Source organism: Mixophyes fleayi, chromosome 7 (assembly GCF_038048845.1).
Source record: "Mixophyes fleayi isolate aMixFle1 chromosome 7, aMixFle1.hap1, whole genome shotgun sequence".
Taxonomy (NCBI): domain Eukaryota; kingdom Metazoa; phylum Chordata; class Amphibia; order Anura; family Limnodynastidae; genus Mixophyes; species Mixophyes fleayi.
The window spans coordinates 32,819,779-32,840,651 of NC_134408.1; the positions used below are offsets into that span (position 1 = coordinate 32,819,779).

The 20,873-nt window shown below is 39.2% G+C and overlaps 2 protein-coding genes across 3 annotated transcripts; one reads left to right on the forward strand and one right to left on the reverse strand.

Moving 5' to 3' along the window:
- Nucleotides 1-253: 253 nt before the first annotated feature.
- TSR3 (TSR3 ribosome maturation factor) lies at nucleotides 254-9,906 on the reverse strand. Of its 2 annotated transcripts, XM_075179604.1 has the most exons (7): nucleotides 9,540-9,906; nucleotides 7,175-7,296; nucleotides 6,338-6,554; nucleotides 4,926-5,119; nucleotides 4,330-4,503; nucleotides 1,590-1,653; nucleotides 254-555 (listed from the first exon to the last, which is right to left on the reverse strand). In XM_075179604.1, the coding sequence occupies exons 2-7, from the start codon at nucleotides 7,287-7,289 to the stop codon at nucleotides 375-377; spliced, it is 945 nt and encodes a 314-aa protein (XP_075035705.1). In that variant the 5' UTR covers nucleotides 7,290-7,296; nucleotides 9,540-9,906; the 3' UTR covers nucleotides 254-374. The 2 variants fall into 2 exon arrangements, with proteins under 2 accessions (XP_075035705.1, XP_075035706.1); XM_075179605.1 differs by lacking the exon at nucleotides 9,540-9,906 and having other exon boundaries at nucleotides 6,338-6,550; nucleotides 7,175-7,263.
- A 7-nt stretch (nucleotides 9,907-9,913) lies between these two features.
- GNPTG (N-acetylglucosamine-1-phosphate transferase subunit gamma) lies at nucleotides 9,914-17,814 on the forward strand. The gene is made up of 11 exons (XM_075179603.1): nucleotides 9,914-10,007; nucleotides 10,381-10,435; nucleotides 10,900-10,967; nucleotides 12,114-12,168; nucleotides 13,101-13,184; nucleotides 13,263-13,356; nucleotides 15,190-15,304; nucleotides 15,396-15,478; nucleotides 16,043-16,174; nucleotides 16,365-16,443; nucleotides 17,523-17,814. The coding sequence occupies exons 1-11, from the start codon at nucleotides 9,974-9,976 to the stop codon at nucleotides 17,624-17,626; spliced, it is 903 nt and encodes a 300-aa protein (XP_075035704.1). The 5' UTR covers nucleotides 9,914-9,973; the 3' UTR covers nucleotides 17,627-17,814.
- Nucleotides 17,815-20,873: the final 3,059 nt, after the last annotated feature.

The window sequence follows — 20,873 nt, forward strand, 5'->3', positions numbered from 1 at the left end:
AACACCTGGAGAGCTGCAGGTTGCCTACCCCTGGTTTAGGTGGACGTTAACCTGGTTAGTCAATGTCTACATTTGATATCTGTCCTGCTTCAACACGCGTCTTTTAGTTTAGCTATTTCACTTTAAATTTTAGCTTCCAGTATATTTAGCTGTTTTGTATAGCTGCTGCCTAGAAAACGGAAAACTGATTGGGGGACATTGATGAAAGCTAAAACTTATGACGCCAACAATCAGACATTTCAGAAACAGTCTCCCCTCTGTATGCAAACTTGCATATAAAAGACATTTTAATTTTCAGACTGCTAGTTTACAAAATAGTACATAAATAGTTTATATTTTCATTTTATAGAGCGTAATCCTGAATACACAGTGTTTCAGTCTCTGAGTCTCTTTTTGACTCCTTTCCAAATAACAGAATTACTAGCGGCTGCCCCAGTCTCCTCATCTTCTTCACTCTTCTCTCCAGAGTGCGGCTCTTCATCGCTGTCATCTGTAGCATCGTCACTATCGTCATCTTCATCCTCATCCTCATCCCTCTCATCCTTATCTGTCAATCTGAGAAAAGCAACTAAATCAATGTCTACAATTATCTTCAGTATTCAAATAAAGTAAACACAATGACTAAAACGTAGGGTTATACCAGAGGAGCTGTGCGCGTGTTATTGTGGTGTCCACATTAATATATGTAATAACTATACGGGGGTGGGATATGTTTCTGGCCTCCAATGGAGTAAATATGGTTACAGGTGGGCACAAATCCTGTGTACTGTAGAGATCTGTTCGTCTTAGATTGTAAACTAATTTGGGCAGATTGTAAGCTATTTGGGCAGGGCCACCGTTGCCTTCTGTTTCAGTAAATAAAGAATCAGAATAAGAACACTCCATTAAGGAATACAGAAAATTCAGTCATTGGGGCAGATTCAATTCTAAAACAAAAAACAAAATGCAGCGTAGTGTCCCGAATCGTGGCAATTTTTTTTTTGTGAAATATCCGCTCACTTTTGCTCGCACCCCATAGAGACACGAGCAAAAGTGAGCGTTACTTTTATAGTATAAATGGTAAAAATATTCAGACGCGATGTTCGGAAGAACATCACGGCTAGTTGAATTTGCCTTATTGAGTTACTGTGACATCACCAGCACAAGTGCATTTCTGCAAAGCAAGCCGGCAAACCTGTCTGTCCCTGTGTGTCTGCTGTATTATCATCAACATTTATTTAGCTCAGTAATACACATATTAATGTAAAACACATTATATTTGTACAGCACCACTGCCATAAAATGACATGTCTACTTATTTGTGTTTGTTCTATGATGTGTCAGCTATGTAGATCACTGCAGCTTAGTATACAGACTTCTAATTGCACTGCAATGTGATGTAAGAACTCCCCGGCATTGCTGCTTAATGAGAGGGGCTGCGAGTGTTCACAGTGCGGAACACTGGCGATGTCACCGTCTGTAGTATAGTAGGATGATGTCATCACTGGAATCACAACATACAACGATGTTACTGTGATGTGTCAGCACTGTATGGTTTGTGGCACATAGAAGCCGTCGGTTTTATTTATAAAAATAAAAAGTGTTATTACCCTTTTGAACAGATGACTCTGTTAAGATTGGAATATTCTCTTCCAGATTCAACATCAAATGGATCTAAAACGATACAAGCCACGGCAACGATAGATAATTTAATGCCAAAATTTAACAAAATATGTAAGCAGTCAGTCTGCCACTTATAAAGAAGTGCAGAAGGCAATTATACACCATCAATTAGCCAACATTACATAGTTTTAATTTAATATTATCAAAGAATATATATTCATCGGCACTGCAAATAATAAAACTAGTAACCGATAGACAGAAAAAGGCTACCTAGCGTCATAAATAATAATTAGCTATATGTTGAATACAATTATTTTACCACTAGTCTATTTAATTAAAATAAAGTAATAATAATTAAGCAATAATTAAACAATAGTGAGCAACCAAATAATAGACTCACACACGTGAGGGTTGGCCTAGTACGGACGGCTTCAAATCCAATAGATCAATTGGTAACATGCAGCGATGAGCTAGCATCACATTCACCTCAATCTTGCTACATAACACAACAAAAAGGTTGCTGTAAATATTACTGTTTGGTAAATAAGCGACTGGCACTTTTAAAGTGTTGTACGGCTGTAAAGTCCAGAATCATAATACTACATTTATTTTAATTTGCACAGTTATGTTCAGACTTATAGGATATACATCATCTCCATGGACTGGTAAACAGGATTACTATGGTCATTAGTAAAAGCATTAGGTTATATCTGACAGTAATAATAAGCAGAATGCACAAACAATGTGATTGATATAGGTCACTTAGATTCGGAACTTCCTTCAGCTGAATTAGTCTCACTCCTACTGCTCTAACCCTGCTTCTGAGACCAGACTTGTGGTACACAATGTACTTCTGGTATAAGTATAGAGAGGATATGAAATGGCCCATTACCTTTCATCCAGGTATAACGCAGTAACCCTCCATAAATACCCGGAAGTCACTCAGTAATTAACTGTAGTTATAAACGCCAACATATAATTGTATAAAGTAATAAGGTTAAACAATGTTACAGTGCAAAACCTTTGTTTCACAAGCTATTTACTAGTCACACTGTGATGTGTTCTTACATTAGGCAGAGGGATTAAGGGGAATCAGACAAATATTAGCTCATGGCTGCATGATAGCAATTGATCTATTTGACCCATTTCGTAAACCGCCCTGAAGAGCAGGAGTTTCTTATAGGTTCGCTACTTATTATTTGCTTAATTACTATAAAGTGATAGACACAGCAAAACAAAATACCCAATAGGGCGCTTCAACAAAATATCAGTATAGAACAAAGAACCAAAATATCACAAGTCCATATAGGGATCTGTTGTTCTAGAAAGTCTATTTAGATGGAATATACACTTCCCATTTGCAGGCGGCTGCCAGTCCTCCAGAAACCAAGCGGTGTAGTGTGGAAAAGTCTGGAAACAGAGAGTACAAGGGCGCACAATAGTGTAGTATTAATATAAGTTAGGACCAAGGATAGTCCAGAGTGATATATCCTTAACACCAGAGAGATGGACCAAAGGTCTAAAGTGTAGATAAATTGCAATGAATACACCCAACACTCTTGTTCTTGTGTGTAGATATGCGTACCAGAATGATGATCTTTAAGGCTTATCAGATCAGATATCCCAAAGGAAGCAGGTTACACATTTTCATAATCCCGCATAAAGTAGGTGTCTCAGGAATAAAACAGAGATGGAAGCCACAGATGTAAAATTTAAACATACAATTTATTAAGTGCACAGTAGCTACTTACACATAAAGTAGCAGATATCAAGCATATCTGTACAGCAATCACGGATGTACATTAAAGATAATAATGACCTCTCGACTTGTTTCGTCCGTAATACCACCGGACTTCATCAGGAGAATGCGAATGCTTCCATCTCTGTTTTATTCCCGAGACACCTACTATATGCGGGATTATGAAAATGTGTAACCTGCTTCCTTTGGGATATTTGATCTGACAAGCCTTAAAGATCATCATTCTGGTACGCATATCTACACACAAGAGTGTTGGGGGTATTCATTGCAATTTATCTACACTTTAGACCTTTGGTCCATCTCTCTGGTGATAAGGATATTTTTCACTCTGGACCATTCTTGGTCCTAACTTATATTAATACTACACTATTGTGTGCCCTTGTCCTCTTTTACTCTCCGTTACTATAAAGTGATGTTAACTAAATAGGCTATTGAATTCATGACATTCATTTTACTGACCTTTTGTCTATGTATCACTTATAACTTATACTTCTAACGTTACAATATGTTTTCTTAAACCATATATTTTAGTATATGTGTTTTAAATCAATTCCACACTTTAATTTCTTTAGCTTCTTACTTTACATGGATTATATGACCAGTCCTATCCCTACTACATGGCATATTTGTTTCTGTTTTTTTTAATAGAATTCCAAATACATTGAATTCTGTTGAGGAGTAGGGCTGTGTATTTATAGGTCTGTGAATGTTCCACAATGTCCTTTATCTTGGTTCAGGATGTATCGTTAATTTTCCTTCAGAGGAACGCTAACTAGTAACACATACGGGAGGTATCAGGCAGCCTGGTAGGGGCACCAAATACAGGAACTTCAGTCATTTACAGCCAGGAAAGTGCTCAGTCAGGTGTTTATAAATTGCAGTGAAAAATAATTATCTGTGTGAATGTTTCGTTTGCTTGGAGGTGATTTTGGGTAGGAGAGCCCCATAACAGATCTGTGGTAACGTACCGATTTCTTCCTCCTCTTTATCATACGCTCCGGCTAGGAACTCCGCTTCTACCTTCTTTACCTCCTCCACATCCTGGCACTTGCTGTACCTCTCCAGCAGATCCTTATTTAGTTCCAGAAAGACTTTTCCCCATTTAAATTTCCTCAAGAGAATTATGGCCAAATCTTGAAATCCTGTAAATAAACAGTAAAGTCAGTGTACGTGACAGTGAGAGAGTGCGGGTGACCGTGGGGACTGGGTCAACCGGTGTCTTCCTCTACTTGTGCAATGAGGAGACTGTGATGGGCTCACACACAGACAAATCCTTATAAAATCTTTTCCTAGGATCCACTCAATATTGCTGCATCAAACATGATATGTTCCATATGTGACTGCATGACTGGGGCCGCCGGATTAGTGACTGACCCTTGAAATTTGGAGTTGTGAATCTCTATTTTAAAGCGTACCCATCTGATACATACTGTGGATGAAGCCATTTTGTGGGCTGAAGCCATTATGTAGCCAATTAATTAACTAGGATCTAGTGACATCACTGAGGCACTTGCCCTGTTACAAGACTCTTGCACATAACAATACACTTAGTCGGTTTACTTACCTACAATACAAAACGTGGCAGCAAAAGCTTCCACACAAGACAGTTTGCACGGACGCCCATAATTGACAGGGTTTGCGGCAACCAGGTACGGCAACAGTCTAGGGTGGCTTCCTTTCATTTTGGAAAATGGTGTCTCATCCAGCTTAGCCCAGGAGCAATCAATGACTGCCACGCCGCTATCTGCAACTATCTGTCTGATCAAAATACAAACAATTAGTGCAAAAGTGGAGTAAACATCTCGCTTCCTCAATTCGGTATCATTAATATATTTTTCTGACTGGAAACATGTTGCTCCAAATATAGTTGGTGTTAGGTAAAAAATGACGAACCAGAATTTGTCTAAGATTCATATTAACCAGGTGACTGTATTTAATAGTTTTCTTTCAGAATTGAAATTTGAAAATGAATGTTAGGGGCCCCATCTTGATTTCTGCTCTGGGCCCCTTCGTTTCTAACACAGACACTAGAGGGTATATTTAATCAAGCAGCGGTTACCAAAAACTGCCGATTCTCTGCGGTTTGCCGTGATTTAATTGAAGGCAAAGCTTGATAAATATACCCCTTGGTGGTAGAATTATCAAACATTCTATAAAGGAAAAGAGGAGATGTTGCCCATAGCAACCAATCAGATTCTAGTCATCATTTTCTAGAATGTACTAGATAAACCTGCGCTGTGGTTATTCACTTTTGCAATTCATAGTTGAACTTTAGTGACTTAGAAAAAGTTAAGCTAATGTTACAAAATAAAATACAGCAGCTTTCCTCCTGATACATATCTTTGTGCAAATTTTATTTTAATTAATCTGATCTACAATTATCAAGGCAAACTGGAATGGCCCACAAGAACACTTTTCAGGTTATGAGTATTATTTGTTAAAATGACTGACGAATGCACCAATACCATGAAAGCTATTGTCTGATTTTTTTGCTATGGTTTAATTTGCACTAGACAGATAAAAGCAAATATACGATTGGTTGCTAAGGTTTTCCTTCCAAGCAATGTTATTAACCCTTACAGTGATTTCTGACCTCTGCATGGAGCTGAATGCTGCAAATGACAGACATAGGGTATTGCAGAACACACAGGGAAGTGGCCATACACACTGTAATATCACAGCTGATACCGTGTGCCAGCAGTGATCCAGCCGCTGCCCCAGGGGGCCGGATCTCACCTAATTTGATCATCTATGTGTGCAGCCAAAGTGCACACTAATCCGGTCTGGCTGAGCAGCAGGATCAGTCCCTGTATAGCCAAAATAAAGCACAGAACAGACCAGGGCATGGCTATGGTGTAAAATTATTTCCCAGTAAGGGTAATATAATTAAAGGACAATTTATACAATAATACAAGTGTGTCAGTAAAAAAAGACTACCCAAATAACAAACAAAATGTTTTCCAATGTATTACTTACTTGTCAGCAGGAGAGACATATAAAGACCCCATAGGGCTTAGAATGAGCCCATTGAACCTCTGATTTAGGCGAATGCTCCTGACTAGGCCTTTTCGGACCAGCTTCCGACCTGTACATCGTTTTGGGTCACAATGTCCTAACTCCCACATTGCCAGCGGGCAGGGGAATTTCACCTTAGACTCTCTGTCTTCCCCTGCATCGTCCCCCTGAATACTAGCTTCCATGGCAACAAATAAGAGAGAAGACAGATAAAAGAGAGTGACATTTGAGACGGAGTTTCCAGATTGTAAAATGTTGTGCTTTCTTCAGGCTTAAGTTATCAAAATAGACCAATGTTTTTTTTAATTCAAGTGCTGAAAAATTATCCTCTGGCTTTATTCCCTCTGTCTGTAAAGAAGCTATTCCTGATGTTACCTCTCACTGTTCAATGTTTGTGCCGCTCAATAAAGATATATTTTGCCCAAGAACAGTTCTTGCTGTGAGCCTGGGATCCTCTCTTCTTGTCACTAACACTGCATCCTGGGACTAGTTATTATTCTGCTTTCAGCTGCTACATAATGTAGCTCTGCAGTGTGAGTCTAAGGGGTATACTTACTATACTGCGGATTTGAACAAGTGGAGATGTTGCCTATAGCAACCAATCAGAATCTAGCTGTCATTTTGTAGAATGCACTAAATAAAATGAAAGCTAGAATCTGATTGGTTGCTATAGGCAACATCTCCACTTTTTCAAACCCGCCGTTTAGTAAATCTAGCCCTAAGTCAGTATTAACTACGGAATGTAGAGAGTGCGCAGATTACAAAGTGAAAATCCCCATTATCGGATACAGAAATTACCATGTAATGCATCATGGACTTCAGAGGTAAAGGTCTCCAGACTTTTAGAGGTTTTCTTAAACCTGGATTCCTTCTGTTTAGGTCTACCGCCTTTCTGTGGCTTCTTTGGACCCATGGTAATTCTGAAAAACAAAACCATGAATATAAAACAATAAGTTTGATTTTATCCACATCACAATTTATTTGGTAAATTTCAGCAAGAAGGACCCTCTCACCATGAGTTTGATTGTTTGTTACTGTATTCAATTTGCTCTCCCTGATTGTACACCGCTGTGGAATACGCTGGTGTTATATTAATAAAAGAATAACAATAATAGTAAAATTGTGTTTAGTTTTAAGAATTAATGCAGTAGGTGCTCTGAAACTTTTTATAACCGTCACGAGCCGCGGCGGTACTCACAGCCGCCGCTCGCTTCCTGTCCTCCCCGGCGTCCCGGCCGTCACCATGACGACCGGGACGTCCCTTCCTCCCAACCGTTGCCAAGGCAACGGTCGGACGCCTCTTCAGCGCAGCGTCCCGGCAGCCGGGCGCGCACGCGCATAGGGGGCAAGCAATCAGATTCAGCCTGTGGCTGAATTAGCAGGCATTAGCCTGCAAATGTGGATGCCAGGGCTAGGCCCTGATTGGTGTTTAGTGTAGCAGGCAATTAGCCTGCAAGTGTGCTTTATCTGGGGGCAAGCTCTGATTGGTCCATCTGGGTACTTAAGGCAGTAAGGTCTGCTGCCTCACTGCCGGTTATAGCGGCCGTTCCCAGTCTGCTGACCTGCTCCTGCCTATTGAACTTTCTGCTGATTACCCGTGTATGACCCTTTGCCTGGATTTGGACTGTGCTTGTGTATCTCGTGACCCTGACCTCTGGCCTGTTTACCGATCTTCCTGTCTGCTCGTAACCCTTGACCTCGGCTTGTTAATTGGAATTGCTACCTGCTGCCGGCCCTTGACCTCTGCTTGGACTTCACTCCGTTTGCCTGGGCTCTCCCCAGCCGGTACACACTTCACGACCCTCTGTCAGTCTGCAGCCCAGTCTGTCCCCACCATCAGGGGCTCCAGTGAACACCTGATTGGCAAAGTAGACTCCGGGTTGTGTTGTGCCGGCTGGAGGGGTTCCTAACAATAACCCACCTTATAATACATTGTCTAACTAATATAATTGTCTGCCATACTCTCCTTTAATTAACTTAAGTGCTCTATTAAATTTTCAGTGGAAATGCAACCAGGATTGGATGTCGGTGTAGGGAATTAGGGGTTGGCAGCTTTTTTAGGAAATGAATACAGGCAACCACCAAAAATAACCTTCAGATCTATTCTTCTTGTTGATACTTAAGTTGGGAGCCCATTACAGGTTTTTCACCCAAGTATTGCGCTGATCACACAATAATATACTGCATTAGTGCATACACTCCTACGATCATGTTTTATTGTACCAAAGCACACTGTATAGTTTGATTTGGTAAAAATCACGATCAACAATGGAACGATGATGGGCAAATGCGAAACTGTGTTCGCACTCACGACCAGAAGTGTAGGTAGCTCTCTATAGAGCGTAAAGAGACATGATCTTTTCAGCCAATGGTTATGACAGCTGAAAAGCACAGACCTGAAGGTAAATAGTGTAAGTGTGTACACATAAATCTGCACGCTCATCTGGACTTTCAGTTGTTGGTAAAAACGTTACAGAAATCGCATCCGCAGTAATTTTCTGAGTGTGTACCCAGCTTTATTCTACATTCAGTTCTAAGCAAGCTCTCAAACAGTACATCAATGTATTTTTCTTCTCTAAAATTGTCAAGCGTTGGTAACCAAATCCTCTTGACTTGCTGTAATTGCAGCATAGCCCAGGTAGCCCTCTGGCCCATCTAATTTGACAGGAGGGTTGCGACACTGGGTTATAATTGGATACCACCAGTAGCCAAAGAGAAGGAGGTGACACAAGGCTAACATCATGCAAAGTGACATGAACCCTGAGAGCTGCATGAGCAGCTCTACTGCTGACTCTCCGCTACCCAAAATCTTCCCTCATTCAACGGGTGGAGTGAGAGGATGGTGAAAAAATGAACATACCAGAGACTGTAAAGTTGATGCATGTAAGGTGTTATAATACAAGTAATATCATTATGTACTTAGTCTGTTTTAGAGTGGGGGAAGGCTGCACATGTCATAACATAACATAACATATCCACCTATCTCATCCCTGCTGCTGCCACTGTAATTTCCTCATCTGTCTGCATGTCGTGTGTGTGTGTATGTGTATGTGTATGTGTGTGTATGTGTATGTGTATATATATGTATATGTATATATATGTATATATATGTGTATATATATATATATATATATATATAATCCCTTGTAGCTCTGGTCTCTACCTGTCACATCTCAGGACATAAGTCTTCCCGGTCTCAGAACAACTTCTCTGCTCTTCTCTCCTCTCAGCAGTCAGCACACGTGTTCCGTACAACAACTATCCGTTTCACCTCCCCGCCCGACCAGCATTTCTTGACTTTTCTGATCGGTAGCTTCAGTAGTTTGTCTACACCTGAATTAACTAGCAACGATTGTGTTACACGTCATTCTATAGGCTTGACCTCTTCATTAGCTAAAATAAAGTTCACCATGTTAATACTACAACACCACGAACTACTTAACATCCTGTGCCGCTGAGCACCGCTACACAAAAGAAAGCCTCCCGCTTCAGTTTGTCGTACAATGCTGTATGTGTCCCAGCAAACTGTCACATGCCTGTATCCGGCGTCCTGTGCGACTCCACTTCCGGGTTGTGGAGAAGTCATGTGACTGCAGGATGGAGGTCTTGTTGTGGCTGCTCTTGTGCTATGGTAAGTCCCTGTAGTATCATTATATGTGTGTTGTATCCAGTATGCAGCATAGATTACATGTGATTCTCTAGGTATTGTCCCATCATACATGGCAGGACATTCTGGGATATGTAGTTCCACAAGAGAAAGAACAAACCTAGTCTACAAATTATAATGTGTGTGTATATATATATATATATATATATATATATATATATATATATATTATATTATATTATATTAGAGCATTATAACACCACTGTTGCAAGAAGAATTCTTTGCATCATATTCAGAGTTCACGCTCTCTTAGTGATTATTGGTACTTTGTAAATGTGTTTTGTGATATAAGATGTATTCCATACCCACTAGCTGTGCCTAATTTATTGTCTTTCAGCCAAATATGCTGCGGCAACAAAGATGAAGATTGTAGAGGAACCAAACTCTTTTGGGTAGGTGTTGAGAAACTTTCAGTTGTGTCATTCATTTCCATTTACTATTTTCATTGTATGTTACAAAGAGGAAGGGAAACACCCAATCACTTAGACCATCCTTGTATGAATTAAACAAATGCAGTGGGAAAACATGTTTTTGGGGGTTGGTGTCCAGATTCTAATTACACCGATGACCTCAAAAACTCAGGTTTATCTGTGTAAAACTTTTGTAGGGTTCCAAATAATGATGTTTGGGCATATTCCTGGATTACATAACTGTTTTAGAAGAAACAAGACCAATGTTTAAATTCAAGCCGTCCTATCTAAACAATGCAGATGATTAAGAGGACGGCAAACAGCCAAAGGTGTGAATGTAAATAAGGCAGTAGGTTGTTAGTGTTGAAATAATATTCAATAACTACAATGTATTTATGTTACAAAGGGTGATGCTGACTTCTAAATCAGATTAATTTCTCTCTAAGGTTAAACAATCCGTTTTTATCACAGACAAATAAGCTACATCCAAGGACAGAGCCCTCTCCAGTCTCAGGTAACACAGGTGTAGTGTATGGTTGTTCTAGGATTTTTATTAGAAAAAAAATACAACAAAAAAATCTATTTATTAAAGAAGCCTATTATTATACAGACATGAACATTCCATAAGATATCAAAAAGATAAAACTTATATTTGTATCTATAAAAAAAAAAGTACATGATTTTAAATGATCTAATGTGTGCAGTGCATTTATGCTATTGACTAATCCATTACATAATTGTGTGTGTATATGTATGTTTGTAAATATATGTAATATATATCTATATCTCAATGTTATTCTGAACCATTACATCCAGGAGATTTTTGTCTGCTTACAAACTTGGCACTTTTGTGCGGAGTTAAAGTGGAGATTTTGGGCATCTGATTTCTGTGCTAAGTTGATATTCATGACAATCTGTTCACTTGGAACCTGCGCCTCTTGAATGTCAGTCAGGCAGTGCCCAAGTAATGTCTTTGGTTCCTAATAATACACATTATATCGGTACAGATTACAAAATGGATTCTTCCACTGTGTGTAGATGACAGATCATTGTTATCCCGGGCACAGTCAATTCACTTTTTTTTTTCTTTACATAATTAATTGAGGCCAGGTTAATAGTCATTATCAAGTTCAGGACCAGACAGAAATCTCTCGGATGTAATGGATAAAGTTGACAGTGATGTTAATCAGAATGAATACAAGAAAAGAATGAAAAGGTGATCAAATTGAAACGAAAGTCTCATATATCCTGAGAGCAGCTCCTCAGCAATAGCAGCCTGGTATAACAAATCTCATAGTAAAACAGACTGTGTAATTCTAGTATAGCAATGCCCAGATGAATAACTATTTATTCTAAAAGACACAACTGTAGACAACAACCTTACACAGTCCTATGTTCTTGCATGTGCTGGTGAAGGAGATTGTTGCTTCCTATATCGTGAGTGTTCATAAATATTTATTCACTTAAGACTATTACACAGGATGTGTTCCCTCTATTTTTTTGAGGTTTGTAAATGAGGAAACTCAGTGGTGGACAAAGTTTTTGGAAAGTCAGTATCCTGCACTCTTATAAGAAAAAGTAGATGAAGTTGCCAAAACACACACACACACGTACACGCTACTGGGTTCTTATTTTCTTGTCTCCGTTGATTGTATTACAGGCCCATCGCACCTTTTCAGGTTGGCTGGAAAGTGTTTTAGTTTTGTGGAATCCACGTAAGTAAACAACATTACCAAGAACTTGTTGCTGCCAGGAGAGGGTGTCAGAACGTACAGAGCCCGCTCACTACACGCTTTTTTCCCACCACCTTGTAATGCTCAAATTACACTTCAAATACACAGAGCAACATTGGGGAATATTGTGCAGATTAGTTGCTATACAAAGTTGTACAAACATGTAAGAACAAGAAGCAAACGCCACCACTACAACACCGCACAACGTCTACTCTTCCTGGGGAGCAGGCGATAATTTTGCTCACGTTTTCTGCTCTAAATTTTCAGTACAGACACAATTGTTACATTATAAATAAAGCTCAGTGTTTAAGCCACTTTTTTATGCCCAATGCAAGGACTGCAAAAAAAATAAAAATAAATCCCACGCAGAAGTGTAAATAAACTTACATTTTCCTCCTAAAATACTGCTTAGTTTAGTCTTGTTGATGGGTATTGGCTCTGTCTTTATCAAGTGGCTTTTATATATTCAATAATATAACAATAGGAAATCTGGTCTCTGCTACTCCACAAAAGTAGGATCATCATCTAATCTGTGTAGTAGAAGTTTGGCTCTTCTTAAATGACCAGCAGTGTTTCTAGTGCCCCAATATATGCCCCATTTTCTACTCTGTGGATTTCTGTCCACTTACGCTAAACTGCTAGTTTATATTAAAGAGCTACTGATAAAGTATATGCAAAACTTTGACGAACCCCTTAGAACTAAAGCTGTTTGAGAATAGAATCTGATTTATTTTTTTGTCCTCTGCACACTAGACTTCCTTCCTACATTGGTGCCCACATACAGGAGATGCATCTTTTTCGTGGGCCATGTACAAAATATTAATCTTCACTGGAAATATTAGATCCACAATAATACATTTGTATGTGTCTCCGCTAACCTTAGTAGATTTTTTTTTTGTCTTCCCCCGTCCTAGATACAAATATGAGTTCTGTCCATTCCACAACATCACCCAGCATGAACAGACCTACCGGTGGAACGCCTACAGTGGTATTTTAGGGTAAGAAGTAACAATGGAACGCTTCTAGCTTCTCTTGTCCATGGTTTATAAAACAAATGTGTTTCTGTTCTGTTTTAGGATATGGCAAGAATGGGAAATTACGAACAATACATTTAGTGGCATGTGGATGAGAGAAGGGGATACTTGTGGAGCCAAAACCCGACAGACAAAGGTTTAACTAGAGTCTATGGAGTCTATTTGATTGTGTGTGTGTGAGGTGTAGGGCGGGCAGCTAGCTTGGATTAGTATACTTTATGCCATATCTTATATAGTTATTGAATTTCTATAATCTAACCACGCTGATAAAGATAGAACCTGTACATGAAATAGTTGAAGTATTTTGTATTTATGGTCCTTTTTGCCTATTTTAGGGATGAAAAATACAGTACAGGGTCCCCCAAGCAGCTTTCCCTAAGCCAAATAAGCTACAATCCTTGTGCTGGCACGATATGCTGTATACCTCTTACTGCAGAATAAGCAATGTTGATCTGTTATAATATACTAAATGAATAAGGGCCACACTTAAATGCTGCCGTTGGCACTGTTTTTGGCATTGATAGATTGAATACTGGATAAATTGTTTAGTCATCTCTTGCTGCTTCTAATTAATGCACTAAAAGAAACATTATTATTTTAATCTGTGTTAGGAATGGTGTCCGCTTACACCCACCAGTACAATACAGTAAACAAATAACAGTACAATTCTCAACACCGTTACTGGGGTGCAAGGGGTATATTCAGCGCAGGCTGAAACCTGTGTCCATTAATGAGGGCGCAACTAACAGGTTTAGGAGCACCGAAAGAGGTGCGAAGACAATGGAGGAGTTGAGACAATGAATGGGCAGAGTCAATTTACGGAGTGTAGCTGATGAGCAAAAGTTATAGGTAATGAGAACAGGAGGAAAGAGGGCCCTGCTCACTAGAGCTTACAATCTAAAGGGAAAGGGGCAGACAAACGGTTGACACATTATTGTTTCCATTAGTAAACGGGATATATTGCTCTTTAAACTAACTTTGCTGAAACCGGCATTCCAAGGAATTCTGAGTTTGGTATTGATCAGATCATGAACTGCATGTTTTATGGGGAAATCTACTAAGGCCAGGCAAGGTAGTCTTTTAAAGTATCTTCTTTCTATTCCGTTTCTTGACCTGTGAATTGCAGAGATGGGTGCTCAGATAGAACGTGGGGGCGCAGGGGCAGGGAAGGTTTGGCAAGTCTGCTGTTTGTACTGCACCACCCTCTCTGCAGAGAGATCAATGGTTTTGTGTGTATCCTCTTTTCTCCTGGCAAAAAAAAAAACAGTGATCTATAATCCTATGCGCAGAGGCCTTAAATTAACTCACAAAAAAGTGAGTCCAACTAATTGTTTCTTAGATATGGAAGTGCCTTTACTGCTGACAAGTGTTTTTGGGTTTGTTTTAAGTTTATATCATGTTTTATGTATCCTGTCAAGTTCCAAAAAGGCCGGCTTGGACAACCTGTAGCTCGGTAGTTGGTGAACTACAATAATAAAAGCGCCACAAGTTGCGTATTAATTTAAAAAGGAAAATATTATTAAGCTGGACTGTTAATGTGGGTTTGTGAACTTCATTATGATGCACCTAAGAAAATAGTGTTCTGACCTATGAAGCGTGTCTACAGACCTGTACCCAGACAGTACAGGAGGTCATCATGAAAGTAAAAGTTGGGACTGATTTGAAAATAGATATGTATATAAATAGAGATATATATATAATTTTTTTTTCTTTTTTTCCTTATGAAATTTTTACTGAAGACCAAATAGGAGAACAATATATGTATTACTACTAACAATGGGGAATGTTTATGAGAAACCAGTAATTATGTAAAAAATGTGTTGTCCAAGCAACATGTCTATAAATAAATGTCTTTAAATGTCTATAATAAATGTATTTACATGTGTGTGTTTAAAACCCTGTATAATTGAAGATGCCTGATGTACTGGCCTTTGTCTAATTTGCTCCATGCCGATATCTTTGGCAATAGGTTCTATTGGTTTGTGGAAGCAGCAACAAGTTGGATGAGGTGTCGGAGCCAAGCACATGCGTCTACTCTATGACGTTTAAAACCCCACTTGTTTGCCACCCACATTCACTACTAGGTAGGTTCATGGAGATGAGAGATTTGCACTTACCAGGTCTGTATTTATTTTCTTAGGAATAATTCATTAATGGTCAGTCTTTTGGTTACAGTGTACCCTACTCTAAATGAAGCCTTGCGGAGGCGTTGGGATGAAACGGAGCAGTCTTTATATGATGAACTAATTACTGAACAGGTATAAAATGCTTCTACCTCTTATGTGTTTGAATGTGCACACATTTGGTTTTACTTCTTATAGACTTAAAGATAATATATAGACTGTCACACAGGACTACAAAATGCTAGTATTAAGTTAATTGTAACCTCTGCCATTTCCTCGCCATTATAATCAACATAGACCTGAAAAACACCCATAATGAAATGCTTGTCATAGGAACTCCGAATCTACGTAGACTATAATGGGTGGGAAATGCAGGATTAAACTCCACATTTGACCTAACCTTCAGGTAACTTTAATGTATTAGTATTTACATGGCCTTTTACAACTTTTTTTCAATGGGTAGGATTTTCTGTCTGTATTTTCAGCCATGTGTTTATACAATCGGGCAGAGTTGAGTATTGTTATTCCCCTGGCTTAGGTCGTACAGCTAGCTGCTCTCTTATCAAATGCAGAGAGCTGGTGGGGTTATTACGTGTGTGAATCCTGTATATCCTTTAATCCTGCTGTAATGTGTATCATCATGATGTCAAGGGTTTGACATAATGAGACCTGTGTCATACAGATACTTTTCATGCGCAGGGTTATAGGAAACTACTCGGAGACATATTTCAAGAAGCCGGGTACTTAAAGAAATTCATGGAAAATGAAAGTGGAGTAAAACAGAACCAGAACCAGTCTAAGGTGTTTGAATCACTGGAGCAATGTAGCACGGTACGTTCTATTAACTCACACTGACCACAACACTTTATACATCTACACAACGGATCACATGTACACTTGGCAGTAGTGGATCTGTGGAGTAATCCAGGAGTACATGCATTTGGTGGTGCTGGTTTATTATGTAGTGTGGCAAGTAATGTATGGTTTGAGAGTGTAAATAAGGCTGTGGTTTGCTTTTCAGGCTCACACTGAATTGTCTGGGGAAATAAAGCGACTGCAAGACATTTTAGACAAACATGGCATTTCCTATGATAAAAATGGTAAGTGAAACCTGTCAGCAACTCATGTCTGTGGCTCACTGAGAACATCCTACTAATATATGGGATAAAGCAGTCTGTGACCATGTGATATCACTGAGTGCTTTTACACAGGTCACAAACATCTAAGGTGACTTAATGGGATACAGTAAAGGATGCAATACTCATTCATAATACGAGTGATAACATGAGAACTCGCTAATATTTAACAAATGATATACATACTCATATGTTTATACAGAGGTTTAGAAGTTAAAAAAAAAATATATATATATATATATATATATATATATATATATATATATATATATATTATTATTAACTTGGAACTTTTGTATACAATTCATATATGTATCTACAATACACAAGTAGTAACTTTAATTTATATCTTTATTAATGTTCAATTTACTAGGCACTAGTGACACCATTGAAGCAGAAGGAACCAAAACTAGGCGTCACGCTTCAGTAATGTCACTAGTTCCTTGTGAATGGATAAGTCGTGTTCTCCCGAACGCTAATTCAGCCGCCACTGTAGATGGAGGAGATGGGAACATTATTCTGTAACCAGATAAATGTGGGAACGTTCTTCCTCTGTGTTCCTATTTTGTCCCTGGGATAACGGAGAATGATTAGTAACATGTGGAAAAAAAAACTGAAAATGACTTTACACCCAAAATCATGATGAATAATTGGAGGTTATTATAATGAGATCATATTTGTGATCTTTTTACCATTGAAAGATGTCCACGCATTGTTTATATAATCTCCAATTGTTGTCGGTTTGCAAACATTATTAAGCATGTTTATTGCTCTCTTGTGGTTATAAAAGAACACTTAGACATAACCACTAAGCGTTAACTCTTGCAGAGTGCAGCAACATATTTGTAACAAAGTATAAAACTCAGACTAGCTTTCTGAATTAATGCATGGCAATAGATATCCCTGGCACATAAGTATATAGGTTAGAAAAAACATTATTTTACTACTAGAAGGCAGGAGAAAAGTTTATCAGTTTGGCATATGTATAAAAAAAAGTGTGGTTACTTTTTTTAGATTTAAATATTTAATGTTTTCCTTTTAAGGATCAGTTAAAGAATCTGTGAATCCAGTTGGTTTAAACACACATACTGCAAGAAGTGGAACAGATCACCTGCGGGGCGATACTGGGGATCGAGAGGGCAGATAGCCCCAGCGTTGTTCTTTGAAGACCACAACACTAAGCGTTTGAATTTTTAGTATTAAGAGTTTGCTTATGTCATCAAAGTAGATTTAATCATGAAGACTGCCGATTGCCACCATTTGTTATAGGCTGTAGAGCTTATTGTTAGTGATTACTGTAATTCTATACAAATAAAAACATTTTGTCATTTTGTATATGAAGTGTCACGGCTGTGTAGCTTAAGACTACTGGGATAAATGGCAGCTTCAGCACACCGCACTTTTCTGGCTGGGAAAGCCTTTCTGAGATACTTGTGTGACTGTAACCAACCTGATTATTATCCACCAACTTCACCTGACATTGATCCTGGTGTGCAGATTTGATTGGACTGACTGACTGACTGACTGACTGACTGACTGACTGACTGACTGACTGACTGACTGACTGACTGTCTGTGTGTGTGTGTGTGTGTGTGTATGTTAGGGAATTTAGACTGTAAGCTCCAATGGGGGCAGGGACTGATGTGAGTTCTCTGTACAGCGCTGCGGAATCAGTGGTGCTATATAAATTGATGATGATTAGACAGAATGCAAATTGGACCACATTAATCTACACGTTGGTGAGGTCATCTATGAACTTTTATGTAGTATGTGTCCTTTACTACTAGCATTCAGTCCAACTCTGGCTGTTGGTGCTCTGGTCAGATGGCACACTGTCTGAATGCATTCTCCACTGATCCCCACTTGAAGGGTCCTGCTCCGATGTCATTCAGGACCAGTGCTGCAGTTTCAGCAAGGGTCTAAATACAGAGGTTATGTATAATGGTATTGGTACGTTTTACATCTCTCTTGAAAATATGTCAGATGGCTTTTTCGATTTAGTTGTGAGAAACCTCTTTAAAGTATTGGATAGTAACATATTGAATATCCTCTCCATAATTAATATATAAATGTATTATTGCTAATATACTGACCTGACACTGCTAGACACTCACGATTTCGGTATCCAGGACATGAGCACCTCCATATATGCACAAGAAGCACCAAGCCTCCCAGAACTGAAAGGGAGCAGTGTCATTGCAGGGTGCGTGCTATCGTCAGTAGAGTAATGTGGCGTTTCACCTTAATGTGTGTTAATTTAAAGCATCCCTGGTCTCTAACTTCATTTTTTTTTTATTATTATTTTTTTCTTTGTTTTACTCTGTATCTAGCTAAATAATGGGTTATATCATTTCATCTCTATTAAATAGAAATGCAGGCTCTTTAATATGAATATTATTTGTACAAAGTACTCAACTTACTGCTATTTCCTATGAAGCATTACAGGGACACTATATAAAGAGGTGGTTGTCCAAAAAATATACAATTCATGTAAAAGACACGAAGGACCAGTTGATTATTTGGATCTAAATTGTACTTCATCCCAAACCCTTCTGTCCCCCAATTCCAAGTGCAATGCTCGGGCCTTTGATGATCATGAGGAATGTGCACTATATGACCTATTCTTTACTTTGTAGGGACTCTGAGTCTGCCCTAATGATTAAAGAGCTTGCCCTGTGAAATGTTCTGTGTTTACTTGGTAGAAGTAGTCTGCCTTTGTTCACTTTAATGTGATCATGACTGCAGGCTGCCAACTCTCCGTCTTGTGTCTTAAGGGTAAAGGGTCAGCTAGTCATAAAAGCTAGTGTGACATACTTTGTGCACACACATATTTACTCCTAGGAACTTGCCACTGAAAAGCTTTATTTGTTAACCAATATCTGTGTAAATGTCTACTTGGTGTTATATAAGCACTCATGTGGCCCTAAGAACACACTCTGCTGTGGGCAAATGGGTCATAAAAACCATATTCAATATATGGACTCACAAGCAGCCTGTATGTTATGCTAATCCAGTTACAAAAGGGAAAGTTGGTTTGGCCACTGCTTTGTATCTACTGCTATTAACTCTGCTCAGAGGACTCGCACATTTACAGAGGTAATTGTGGCAGCACGGTGCCTCAGTGCTGGGGTCATGGGTTCAATTCCCGATCATGGCGTTATCTGTGTGGAGTTTGTATGTTCTCCCTGTGTTTGCGTGGGTTACCTCCGGGTGCTCCGGTTTCCTTCAATGCTAAAAACATACTGGTAGGTTAATTGGCTGCTATCAAAATTGACCCTAGGTTCGTTCGTTGTGTGTGTGTGTGTGTGTGTGTGTGTGTGTGTGTGTTTTAAGGAATTTAGACTGTAAGCTCCAATGGGGCAGGGACTGATGTGAGCGAGTTCTCTGTACAGCGCTGCGGAATTAGTGGCGCTATATAAATAAATAGGGATGATGATGAATTGTTTAATGTCTTCAGCAACCAGAGCACTAAAGTGTCTCTTCCAATCAAGCTCAGATTTGGATGGACGCCATGTAGGTTTGAACCTAGGGTGGGAGTAGCGCAGGGCAGGACCCTGATTAATATTGTGTTTTCTTTCCCTTCCGGCTGCAACTGACCCAGGCATTAAGTGTATTGCTGAAAATAAATTATGTGGGTTGATCAAGCTTTGTGTAGTGGCACCGAGAGGATTTTGCCAGAAAGGGTATTTCTGAAGTGCACTTGCTGGCAAACCAACAATAGGAGCTGTTGCACATCACAGACTCATGCCAGCGTTCCTTTTCTCTCCTGGCCAGGGGAAGCCAGCTCACCGGAGGAGCCTGAGCACTCGGGAAGCAGTAAGATTCCCCCCACTGAAGCTGCACTGGATATCTTCTTTTGCATCTACATCCATTTCCCAGATTCTCAGGGCTCTAAATCCTCAGGTCTTAGTCCCACAATGCACCCATGGATTGAGACTGGAAGGAGATTAAGAACTCATCAATTTTTCCAATGTAAAGAGAACTGTAACCTGGTGACCACGCAGAACATGGTAAACACTATGGTGATTAGCCAGTTACTTGTTCGCTGTTTAGATTGCTTACACCCTACCCTGCTATTAAATTTCATGCAAAGTAACAATAAATTGCTTAATATCAGTAAGATACAAAGTTTCAAACAAAATTGTTATCAATAGTACCTAGTTTATTGTAATTGCACCTGCCCCATAAATGTTCCTGCACATAATAGCACAACTGACCGTTTTCCATGAATACTGATACAATTATAAGTGTGACTGACAGCTTTGGGTTAAAATTCAGAATGCACTGTCCTCCACTCTTCATAAAAGGGCCATTTATGCCTGGCTCAGTTTGCCTAAGCTTTAATCTGTTGGTAGATCCATGCTTCATCTACCTCTACTGCTCTTCAGATACAC

What these genes read in the sequence shown, in the direction of transcription:
- TSR3 (XM_075179604.1), bottom strand. Translation starts at nt 7,289, where the DNA reads ATGGGTCCAAAGAAGCCACAGAAAGGCGGTAGACCTAAACAGAAGGAA. An exon ending in TATGTCTCTCCTGCTGACAA is followed by an intron (nt 5,120 to 6,337) that starts GTAAGTAATACA and finishes TATTTTGATCAG; the next exon opens with ACAGATAGTTGCAGATAGCG. An exon ending in TAAAGAGGAGGAAGAAATCG is followed by an intron (nt 1,654 to 4,329) that starts GTACGTTACCAC and finishes GTATCGTTTTAG; the next exon opens with ATCCATTTGATGTTGAATCT.
- GNPTG (XM_075179603.1), top strand. Translation starts at nt 9,974, where the DNA reads ATGGAGGTCTTGTTGTGGCTGCTCTTGTGCTATG. An exon ending in GCCTACAGTGGTATTTTAGG is followed by an intron (nt 13,185 to 13,262) that starts GTAAGAAGTAAC and finishes GTTCTGTTTTAG; the next exon opens with GATATGGCAAGAATGGGAAA. An exon ending in CCACCCACATTCACTACTAG is followed by an intron (nt 15,305 to 15,395) that starts GTAGGTTCATGG and finishes TTTTGGTTACAG; the next exon opens with TGTACCCTACTCTAAATGAA.